The 11407-nt window shown below is 39.6% G+C and overlaps 1 protein-coding gene across 1 annotated transcript in view; it reads right to left on the bottom strand.

The window, feature by feature from the left end:
• Window positions 1-533: 533 nt before the first annotated feature.
• LOC123979770 (arrestin red cell-like) overlaps window positions 534-11407 on the bottom strand; it is a 17385-nt gene continuing 6511 nt past the window's right edge. The window contains exons 2-14 of the mRNA XM_046063802.1: window positions 8539-8569; window positions 8371-8431; window positions 7645-7689; window positions 7350-7546; window positions 6166-6293; window positions 5835-5970; window positions 5674-5758; window positions 5365-5437; window positions 4820-4957; window positions 4611-4694; window positions 3997-4073; window positions 3855-3909; window positions 534-2224 (exon numbers count right to left, since the gene is read on the bottom strand). Coding sequence (XP_045919758.1) covers window positions 2125-2224; window positions 3855-3909; window positions 3997-4073; window positions 4611-4694; window positions 4820-4957; window positions 5365-5437; window positions 5674-5758; window positions 5835-5970; window positions 6166-6293; window positions 7350-7546; window positions 7645-7689; window positions 8371-8431; window positions 8539-8569 — 1210 coding nt within the window. The 3' untranslated portion in view covers window positions 534-2124. The remainder of the gene's footprint in view (window positions 2225-3854; window positions 3910-3996; window positions 4074-4610; window positions 4695-4819; window positions 4958-5364; window positions 5438-5673; window positions 5759-5834; window positions 5971-6165; window positions 6294-7349; window positions 7547-7644; window positions 7690-8370; window positions 8432-8538; window positions 8570-11407) is intronic.

Consider the following 11407-nt stretch of genomic DNA (forward strand, 5'->3'; position numbering starts at 1 on the left):
CTTTCGATATGTTTACGTAACTATATTTCAAATTTCAATTTAGATTATAATGATAATAGCTGTAGTATCTTACACTTATACAGCTCATATTTAGAACTCTTCGGGAAAAAATCGGACTCATTCATAATCATCATCATTCATCTTCATTGATACAAAAACACAAGAGCTTAACTCAGGACACAGGAAAGACTTTGTGCCCAGCTGAGACACTGTCTCTTTTTCATTGTAATTAACAGCTCAAGTAAGATGCATAGAGACCAAGAAAAAAAGAATACTGTTAAAAAGTCCAGTGAATATGTGGTTGATTGTCTAGCTAGTCAACTTACATGTTAAATTATTTTGACAGAATAACGCATGTATACTGATGGCTCTAGCTAAAAGTTTTTGTATACACACTATGGCCCTACAATGTGTCCCAATTCTATCCTACAGAAGGATTACATGAGAGTATAGCCCCAATGATAAACTGGCAGGCTCTGCATTGGTTACAATTCTTAAATTTAACCAAATGTAAAAAAAAAAACAACTGTTTGTTAAGCAGCATTTGTAAGTGTTTATTTTTTATTTGCCAGTGAGAACAAACTGCGTATTCAAAATGTGGTCATATATAGGAGTACATTGTATGCATTTGGGACACAGGGCTAATAACTTGTACATACTGGGCATTAGGATTGTGTGTAGATCCAGGAGAGACACGAGGCACTGTGCACCTAGCACGAGAATGTCTCAAATAAGTGAAAATCAGTGTACCCCTTTCACTTTACAATTTTGGACCTGGAAAAGCATACTAACTACACAGTGCTAATCATCAGAATAATAGTGTATTTTTTGGAGGTGCACTAAAGAAGAGCTGATCTCGCACTGGAAGGCCAAAGCTAGAGTCAAACAACTCCTGGCTGTTCAACAGACATTAAAAATCTGTATGCATGATGGGAATTTGTTTCAGTTAGTTCACCTATTGATATCTGTTCCATCCAACTTGAGATAAGGGAAATATATATTAGCAAAAATAACTACTAAAATAAAATCATTCCTGTTTACAAATTTAACTCTAGCTTTTTCTGAACCAAATATAACCAGAACTGCCGCAATTGTATGCCTCGGCCAACCAGTGAGTTGTAGTTTCCATCTATGTGTCCAGACTCATAGATGCAGTAAATACTTACTTACTTAATACTAGGATTTGAAAAAAGGTAATTATACTACTATATTTATGATATGATACCAGTGAATATACATTGTGGAACTATTCATAGATGTATTGGTTGAAAAGGTACACATAAATTCGATTACTATGTAAAGATGGGTTCTTACAGATTAGTGCTACCCAAAATGTGTAAATGTATTTTAAGGTCACAATGACCTTTGACCTTTCAGTCAAAAGTGTTACCTATTCAGTGTCCAACCCACTGTGAAATATGGTGACAATCATACCTTCTGTTCCTGAGTTATGGTGTTGAATAATGTAATAAAGTGGAGCGTAGACCACTAAAATCAGTTCATTCTGGAGTCAGAGTGGACGTTTGTGCCACTTCCCTCCAGGTATTCCTGAGATACCACGTTCACGTGAATGGGACAGGCGTGAGGTCACAGTGACCTTGACCTTTGACCACCATACTCAATGAACTCAGTTCATGCTTTAGTTTAAGCGGATGTTTGCACCACATCTGAAAAACAAGAATGGGACGGACAGATAACAGACAACCTGAAAACATACAGCCTCCAGCCACAGCTGTGGCCGGTGCAGTCATAAAAATGCACTCGATTTACTTGAGTATAAAGAGGTGAAGGACAAATCAATAGGAAGCAATAAAAGTTAGGTTCCTCTGTCATAGCTTTTAGCGGTTTCACTGATACCTGAAAACAACAAGTGACCTGTCATCTATGTTATGATAGGTCTATATGTGTAAGACACCAAGCAGCTGATTTTTTGTTGGCTGCTCCTTAAACAACAGACATACCATAGCCCATACAGAGTAAATGGTACAATCAAAGCATGTGGCAAGACTCCAGAGGTTGTCCTCACACATCTGGCCGTCTGCTCATTTTCTTCTTCTTGGGTTCTTGGTTGAGTGGTTTGTAACCTTTCGCTCAGACAAGTAACTGATGCTGAAGGAGGAGGAGCTAACAGAAGGGTTTGTCCTCATCCTTGTCATCCATCATCCCTGTCAACCGCAGACGAGCAAAATCTTCAAACACAAAGTCATCAGCCTGAGAGGAAGTACTAGAAAGAAAAAGAAAGTCATCACATACCTTGATAAAAAGCAAGATATTCCTACAGAAATTAAGGCAAGTAAGTTTCCGTAAAGACACACGGGAATGCCATTGATAGGTACGTCTGACACATTATAATACGAAACTAAACTCACTATTAACACACCCTATTTTTCCCATGATTATGCTAACGTTACATTGTGAATAACAAATCTGTGTTGAAATCATAGAAATCTTGCTCTCTGTGAGCACACTCACACACACACACACACACACACACACACACACAGCACAGTCAGCTGTCAGCAGCAGGGGAAGGAAGCTAGAGAAGGGAAGATAACTCCAAGATTACTGAGTTGATGACAATTTGTGTAATACTTGTGTATATAAGTAGTGTATATATTATATATAGAGTACATAGTGACTTTGTTGTTGTTGTTGTTCTGTTGCTGCTCTAGAAACAACATTTAGTCATATCTAAAATATTCAATTTTAATCCTGTTCTTAATGTATCAATATTGTTTTAAAAGCACTGGCTTCCTGTAAAATTCAGAATAGAATTTAAAATCCTTCTGCTCACCTACAAATCTCTTATGGTCAGGCACCATCTTATCTTAAAGAACTCATATTACCTGTGTCCCTGAGCAAGACACTTTGGATAAAAGCGATTAATGTAATGTACCTTACTACCCCACTAATGCACTGCGCTCCCAGAATTCAGGGTTAATTGTGGTTCCTAAAGTCTCCAAAAGTACAATGGGAGCCACTATCAAGCTCCACTCCTGTGAAACCAGTCCCCAGTTTGGGTTCAGGAGGCAGACACCATCTCCACATTTAAGAGTAGGCTTAAGACTTTCCTCTTTGATAAAGCCTCCCCCCATAACCCCCCCAAAATGGTCGAGGCACATGGCCAAGTCACGGTTCTGCTCAAGGTTTCTACCTGCTAAAAGAGAGTTTTTTCATGCCTTTGTCTCCAAGGGCCTGCTTTGTTGGGTCTCAATAACATTAAAAAGAGTACAGTTTAGACCTGCTCTATAGGAAAAGTGCAATGAGATAACTTTGTTATGAATTGGTGCCATATAAATGAATGAATTTAATTATAGTGAAAGCTGCTAAAAATGCAAGCTATTATCATAATAATAATAACAACTGGCAATCAGCGGAATAGCTTAAACCACATTGCCAGCATGCTTGTGTTGTATATTAGTCATTTGACAAATGAGGCACCCACTCATCAAAACATTGCTCCATTGTGCTACTAGTGGTCCAAAAAGCCTTTGTAATTTCACACACTCCTCTGTAATTTATTTAACTGGGTGGACCTCACTGACTACATGGAAGATTCTTATCTGTATTTTTACATTTTTAGAGCTATTCTTGGTAAATCTTGTTTTGTTTAACTCACTACAGAACATGTGTTACCACTAATTTAAAAAAAACCTGGTTCCATTTGCAGCTCTCTAATTCATGACATGTGACATTTCTCTAATCCAGCATGTTGCTAAATGATCGGAGGACGCAAACCACAACCAGCCAATCTGGAGTGTTAAAGTGAAACATTTGGTTTAATCTCATCTTTCTTACACACAAAAACACACACACACACACACACACACACACACACACACACACACACTTACTGCATGTCAAACTCTATGAGGTTTGTATCCACAGGAGCATCAGCCTCTGGAGCAACTACAAACAAGAACACATTAAGTAATTCAATTACATTCTAATCCCAGCTTCACCGTGTGTGTGTTTGTGTGTTTGTGTCTGTCTTACTTGACTGTGGTTGGGAGCTGGGCTGGTCTATAGGTTTGGGATGCATCAGGACAAAAGGAAGTTCCACTGCTACATCCCTGTGCGCGCGCACACACACACACACACACACACACACACACACACACACACACACACACTACATTTAATCCAATACATTCTTCATCCTTGTCAAAACTTGCTGTCTGCATTGCCCCTAATCCAACGACAGTTTGGGTGTTCTGCTAGTAAGCAGCTAATAGAAATGAGGAGTGGGCTATAGAGGTCTGGTAAAATAACTTCCACATCCACACATTTATTTTTCATTTCAAACTTGTAGTCTGCAGCCCCAACAAACACTGACACCCCAAGAGGACATGTATCAGACTTCACACAGCTTCTTCTCAAAAGGCTTTGTACAGACACAAGAGGCCAGATTCACAATGAGAGAGATATATAAAACAAAACCATGTGTCAGCTTGATAATTCTGTCTTTTTTGTGTACACAGTGTTTATGCATCTGGCCCCTGGTATACTTAAGCCACCCCTCTTTCTGAACATGGTGAGAGTTATTCTCCACAATCCTCTGTTAATTTCGAGAGACCATTCCTATGGAAAGCCTGATTGGGTTCACCTACCCCCCAAGAGACACCACCAGTTTGACTTTGACTCTGTAGGAAACCATGATGCCCATCATCTCCTTGTTGGTCCCTTCTTTTACTCTGCAGCACACACAGGTCACATGCAAACAGGGATGAGAGAAACACAATGTGAACGTTCGTCAGGATACATATCCATGAGTTTGTGTAATTGTCTGTCAGATGCATATTTATATATGTGTGTGTACATGGTGCTGGAGGCCAGGTTGGTGTCTTCATGCTTCAGCTTTCCATCCAGGGCCAGGCCTCTCTTTTCCCTGTTTATACCCAGCACGGGGGTCAGAGAGTAGACCTGGCAGGAGGTGGAGCTGGGAGAAACCTGGTGGCTGGGGTTGGCGTTGAGGTAGGCGTCAGGGAGAGAGAAGCAGAAATGGAAGAAAATATGGGAATGTTAAAGAGTGATCTCTGATCTCAGATCTCTTTCTGTAGCTACATACTGAATGCTAGCATTGAGTTATAAAAACTAAATGAGCAGGAAAGTTTATTTTTGCAAGACAGCCCTAAAAGAAACTAACAAGAAACTGCAGTAGAGAAATGCCTTTCTCTCTCAATATTCTCTCAAATATTCATATCTGTATCTGCCACAAAAAAACTGTTTTGTTCAGACTATGCCAATAATTCTTGTGGATGTACAGCATCACCAGCTTTAATATTTATCTTTATACCCTAGAAAATTCAGTTTCAATGGAATAAAACATGGGTAAAAAGAGGACAGTTTAGAAAAATAACTCACTCTGCTTCAACCTGGGCAACTGGGCACTTATACTGAGCGGTGGAGAACAGACAAATATCAGCATACTGACGAACTGAAAGGAGGAGAGGAGATATATTTTAAGCACTTCCTTTAGCTCTAATCTGTCTTCCAAGTCAGTTTTGAGTACGATTACTGTAGATGCAAGACGCAGTACTTGACTTTAATAGAAGCACACAATAACCTTAAATTGTTGTCCCAAGTGGTCCAAAATGTCTTTCTGTCATTTATTGATTTGAAGAGATAATAACTGAAACAAGAGTGTGAGTGTTTTAGAGCAGGTGGAGTTACCAGATATCTTCACCCTTTTGACAGTCTTAGAAGAGTTGTTGGTGACATGGACATTGACACTGATGGGCTCACCGTGGTAGTACAGCTAGAGATAAACAGAGACTTAGCAGTGTGTATATCCCAGTCATCAAGTAGCACATCAAAGGGTGTAAGTGTGTTACCTCCTTATCCAATGAGGCCTCTAGGTGTAAAGCTCTATCAGACATCAGGAAGCTGCGACTGGTCTCCATCATCGGCTGTGGACCTGGCTTCTCTGGGGCGTACTGAACTTTCCTGATCACCAGATGCACAGAGTTCCTACATGCACAGCAGGTTCATATACGGTTATACATTCGAAGATGGCGCAAAAGATTAGCTTTTGGCAGCTGGTATCAGAAAATATCATGTCAGGAACTGCTCAGTGTTCTCTAGTGTTCCTTAGAGAACCACCACTGTATGTCTGTCTAGGAGTGTTAGCTAGGTTGTAGCCTCATGTGTCTGAATGTGTTGAACCTTTGATGGATCTTCTCCTCCACAGTCTTGGCACAGAATGCTCGAAGCTCATAGTTCACACCACATGCCTTCCCAGTGTCCTCTGGACCTGGCTGGAGGGTCACTGAGCAAGGCAGGTTCTGGGGGATCTGACACATCCAAACAAACAAACAAAGTGAAATCCAAATTGAGGCTCTAGGTGCATCGTCATGCATAACACTGTAATACTTAACAGTGCACTTACCTTCTCTTATTCATTTTACTTCATGTCACGTCACGTCACTTTATGTGAACTGGGTACGAGGACTGAGGATTTTTAGCGCTTGACTTAATTTTACTTTACTTCGCTTCATAGAATGCAAAGTGGGTAAGAGCAGGTATTAAGACTGTTTCATACCTCAGTACCTTTAAATTCACATCACAGAATGTAACACAGATAACAGTGTGTGCGCTGTTTAGTAATACTATGCACTATAACATCTCTTTCATAATCTCAATCACTAAGGCTGATGCAATATGCATCTTTATGCATTACCAACGATTCAATACATTAAAGATACATATGAAGCAACTACCACTGTGGTATGATACGATTCGACACAATTTTATTCAACATAACGTGGTCAATGTGATATGACATGATGCAAAAGAATAAGCAGAAGCTATGCAATTCATAATGGTCCAGAAAGTGTGATTGATGATTTGATTGAAGTCATACATTTTTTTTCCTCTAGTACTGCAACAAGGTAAGCATCAGATCTATGCAGTTCTTTTTGACCGCTGTATCTGACAAAAAACAAAATCAAACTGGCCTGGATCTTAAACCAGTCCTTCGTTCCTGTTCTCTGTCTCCAGTTACACTTTTATACCCCCTCACACATTTAACACTTAAACAGTTTTAGGATGTTAGAATCGAGTTCATCCCAAATTGTAACCGGCGCACACTTTTTTAAATCGTTTGCGAATCGGTGAATCTTACCATCCCTAGCACTCATACCAAATCTTAACCACTATACTTCACAGAATGTAAAATAGGTAGGTACGTGTACTGTTAGCTGTAGCACCAATAGCAATTTCTCTAATCTAATCTTTAACATCAGTAGAGTTAATAATGGTCATGTGAGATGAAGGGCTGGGTATGCTTGTCGGTGGTAGTTTCAGGATGAAGCTGAGGCTGAGGCTGTGTTCGTGTTTTGAAGTCTTACAGTGAAGTTGAAGGGGTAGGCACGATGACCCAGCTTCTTCAGCAGCCTCTCCTGCAGGTGGCTCAGAGGCTTCTTTTCCTCCTGCAGAGGAGGAAAGACCTGGACGGTGCTGACATACAGATCTTTACGGAAGGAAAGGCCTAGGACATCCAGGTCCTCCCGACCGTAACAAAACGCACAGGTCAGAGTCACAAACACTGAGGATGGATGAAGAAATTGATTAAATGGGTGGTCAACCGTTCATTCAGTCAGTAAATAAGTCTGCTACTTTGTGTCTGTCTTCAAGTTTTCTTACCTTTTCGACCTTTCAGATACTCTGGGTCTACAAGGAGCATTCCATCTAGAGAATAAACACACGTTGCTTCATCATATAGAACATGATGTTGTCCAATGTTGAACAAATGCAGATCAAAGCATTCTGTGTGTGGTTCTGTATATATGCCAGTCTAAAACTAAAACAGTGTCTTAAAAAAGGAACACTCCTACATTTTGGGGGGAAATGTTTACTTTCCACAGTGTGGATAACACTTGCAACCCAATTCAAGGGCTGCATTTCTAAACCATATACATCATAAAGAATAGACAAGCTCCATCTTGTTTCAGGCTCCCTCAAATGCGATTGCGAAATTCAGCCTTCTTTTGCCCAGATTCACACACAGCTTATGTGTCCTTCGCAGCCCTCAGCATTCCATGCTCTATAAGCCACCAGGGTGTTGAAGTAAAACGTCACAGCTCTTAATATAAGCTCTAAAATCATGAAACTTGTTAGTTTGAGGGCATCTTACTGACTGTACATTTAGGATTTCCAAATGAAAAAGGGACCTAAACAGAACCTGATTTGGATCAGCAGTGCGATAAATTTTATTTGTGAACTGAAAAGTTCTTCTCCCTGTAGTCAATCTCTGTCTGAATTAGACTGTGTTCCTCAAGGATTTTAAATCTTCATCTTAAAGGTAATTTCTTCCACCTTTGTATCTGTGAGTGTGTGTGTGTGTGTGTGTGTGTGTTTGTTCAGACTCACCTACTGGATCTACGTGGTCTAAGTGATCAACAAAGTCTCGCTTTCCAAGATAAACAGTGAGCTGTAGAAAGAAACAGACAGGCAGAACGAAAAATGGAAGTGATTAGGATAATCCACAGCAGATAAAGAAACAGTGATAAGAGCTGCTCCTCACAAACCAGATCCTACCTTGTCGTTCGGACTCGACTTCTTAAAGACTCTGTAGAAAGAGGGAGAAAGCAAATCTTGTTAAGAGAGGGTGTGTATGTGAAACTCAAATTTGGGATTCGTTTACAAAATCAGTAACCTGAGTTGAAGCATGCTGCAGGAAGTACACACCCTGTCTCAACACCTGTTAGATCTGACACGTGTGTGCACTTTACTGTTGTGTACTAAAAAAGGCCTAAAAAATGTACTGTTGTGTTTGAAAATGTCCCCAGAAATTATTCAAGCAATGCAAGCACTGAGCTATATACTGTCAGTGTCTTATGTTTGGTCTTTCAGTTCTTAAAGTGGCCTAGTTTGACCCGTCTTTTCTGTATCGTCCCTTTACAGTTTTTCTCAAATCGCTTTGGTACGGATCATCCTTTACATTTGCAAAACAGTGAGTGCATTTCTCGAAATAGATCGCACAAACAGAACAGCACAGTGGATTGCCTGCAAAAGCCCTATCAAAATACAAAATAGTGTTTCTCTCAAAAGTAAATATTTATGTCAGTGAAGATGTCAGTTCCTTCAGAATGGCAAGTCCTTGTGTCATTGTTTACGAACAAGATAGTCAAAATGTTTGGCCATGTTGTCAATATAACTGTACTCCGTAACTGTTTTCTGATGTAAACTCTGGCTAAGGTTTGGATGACAATGCACAAGGCTGCACATTTTCAGTACGGCATTCATCACATTCACCAGTACAAAGTTATAGATTGCAGGAGACAGGACAGGATTCACGGTAATTTGTTGACAGAGCATGTCATTGTGATACAGAAAAGAAAAAGACAGGACTGTTTTACAGCATTGCATAGCACAACTGTAAACAAAACAAAATTAGAAATGTAACACCCCTTAAGCAGATGTTCCTGTCTGTCGTGTCACAGATTCTCTTCCACATCACAACAAATATCTTCATCAATTCAGGACACATTTCCAAAAAAAAAAGCCTAATAGACATGTATAAAATATCTATCTACTGTATACATATAGATATATTCATCTACCTCTGACTGCACTATTCACTGCTCACTGTGTATTGTTACTGTTTAGTGTGTATGGTATTGTGGTGTAATTTGTTGTTGTCTATTCTTACTTTGTTTATGGTCCATACTTGTATGCAAACAATGACAATAAAGTTTGACTTCATATAACTTTGATTTTGACAACGTGTCCAACCGTTTTACATGTAGATGTTTTGTGGGGGTTAGACTATTCAACACAGACTGCTATAATACATTGTGATCAGCAGGACATAACCAATTGATAATGTAGGAAACAGCAGACAATTGTACGTAATCAGTTGCTTCAATGTGTCAAAGCATTTGCAATTTGTTCAAAATAATGGGAAATTACTTTTATGATGTGCACAAGTGACGAGATGATGTGGAGGTTGAGCAATTAGTTTTGCGAATTTCAATTCTGATCTGAGAAATGCACCAAAGCGACTGAGAAAAACTGTAAAGACATTTTCCATGTGTTAGCATGGCTTGTCATCTACATGCACAATACATAACTGTGCCCAGCCTTGCATATACTGTATATATAAATTAATTATAAATAGAAATGTGTGAACTTTGATTATTTGGAATAAACCTTGAATATATTGAATGAAAGTCTGAATATATGGAATGAAATCTAATGTCATTAATGCGTTCGTGCCATCTTGTGTTTTCAGTGTGGAGTGTGGAACTATGTAATATAAATTTGGAGCAATGAAGAGATTATAAACACATTGGCGAACCATATCCAGTAACATCCTCCCAATTAAGAAATTTTTTCTCTTTCGTTGTGGAATACCAGATGCAGTTCCCATTAATCAGGCAAACGGAAAAATGCCTCACAGGCAAACCGCCTTCAACCTCACAGGCACCACTTCAGGAAAACCTAAAATCATCAGCCAGAAGGTTGGGTCATTGACATAGTTGGGTGTTCCAACAACAGGACAATGACCCAAACACACATCAAAAGTGGTAAAGGAATGGCTAAATCAGGCTAGAATTAGGGTTTTAACCTTCCCAAAGTCCGGACTTAAACCCCACTGAGAACATGTGGAATGTGCTGAAGAAACAAGTCCGTATCAAAACCAAATCTGTCAAGAAGAGTGGTCAAAGATTCAACCAGAAGCTTGCGGATGGCTACCAAAGGTGTTAACCAAATATTAACATCGCAGTATGCTTATTTTTGACCAAGTAGATTTGGTCACATTTTGAGAAGACCCATAATAAATTCATAAAAGGACCAACATTTATGAATGCTTTTTGTGACAAAGAAGAATGTGCTCCAATCATTCCATCACACAAAAATAAGAGTTGTTGTTATTATTGGAAACACAAAGTGCCATGGCATTTTCTTTAGTGTATGTAAACTTTTGACCACAGCTGTATGTTGGCCAATACCTAACAAGAAAAGTACACAAATTTGAAAGGAGTGTTTGCAGTAGTTCAGTGTCTCCCTTACATACACTCACCTAAAGGATTATTAGGAACACCTGTTCAATTTCTCATTAATGCAATTATCTAATCAACCAATCACATGGCAGTTGCTTCAATGCATTTAGGGGTGTGGTCCTGGTCAAGACAATCTCCTGAACTCGAAACTGAATGTCAGAATGGGAAATAAAAGGTGATTTAAGCAATTTTGAGCGTGGCATGGTTGTTGGTGCCAGACGGGCCGGTCTGAGTATTTCACAATCTTCTCAGTTACTGGGATTTTCACGCACAACCATTTCTAGGGTTTACAAAGAATGGTGTGAAAAGGGAAAAACATCCAGTACGCGGCAGTCCTGTGGGCGAAAATGCCTCGTTGATGCTAGAGGTCAGAGGAGAATGGGCCGACCGATTCAAGCTGA

Source organism: Micropterus dolomieu, linkage group LG12, assembly GCF_021292245.1.
Source record: "Micropterus dolomieu isolate WLL.071019.BEF.003 ecotype Adirondacks linkage group LG12, ASM2129224v1, whole genome shotgun sequence".
Classification (NCBI taxonomy): domain Eukaryota; kingdom Metazoa; phylum Chordata; class Actinopteri; order Centrarchiformes; family Centrarchidae; genus Micropterus; species Micropterus dolomieu.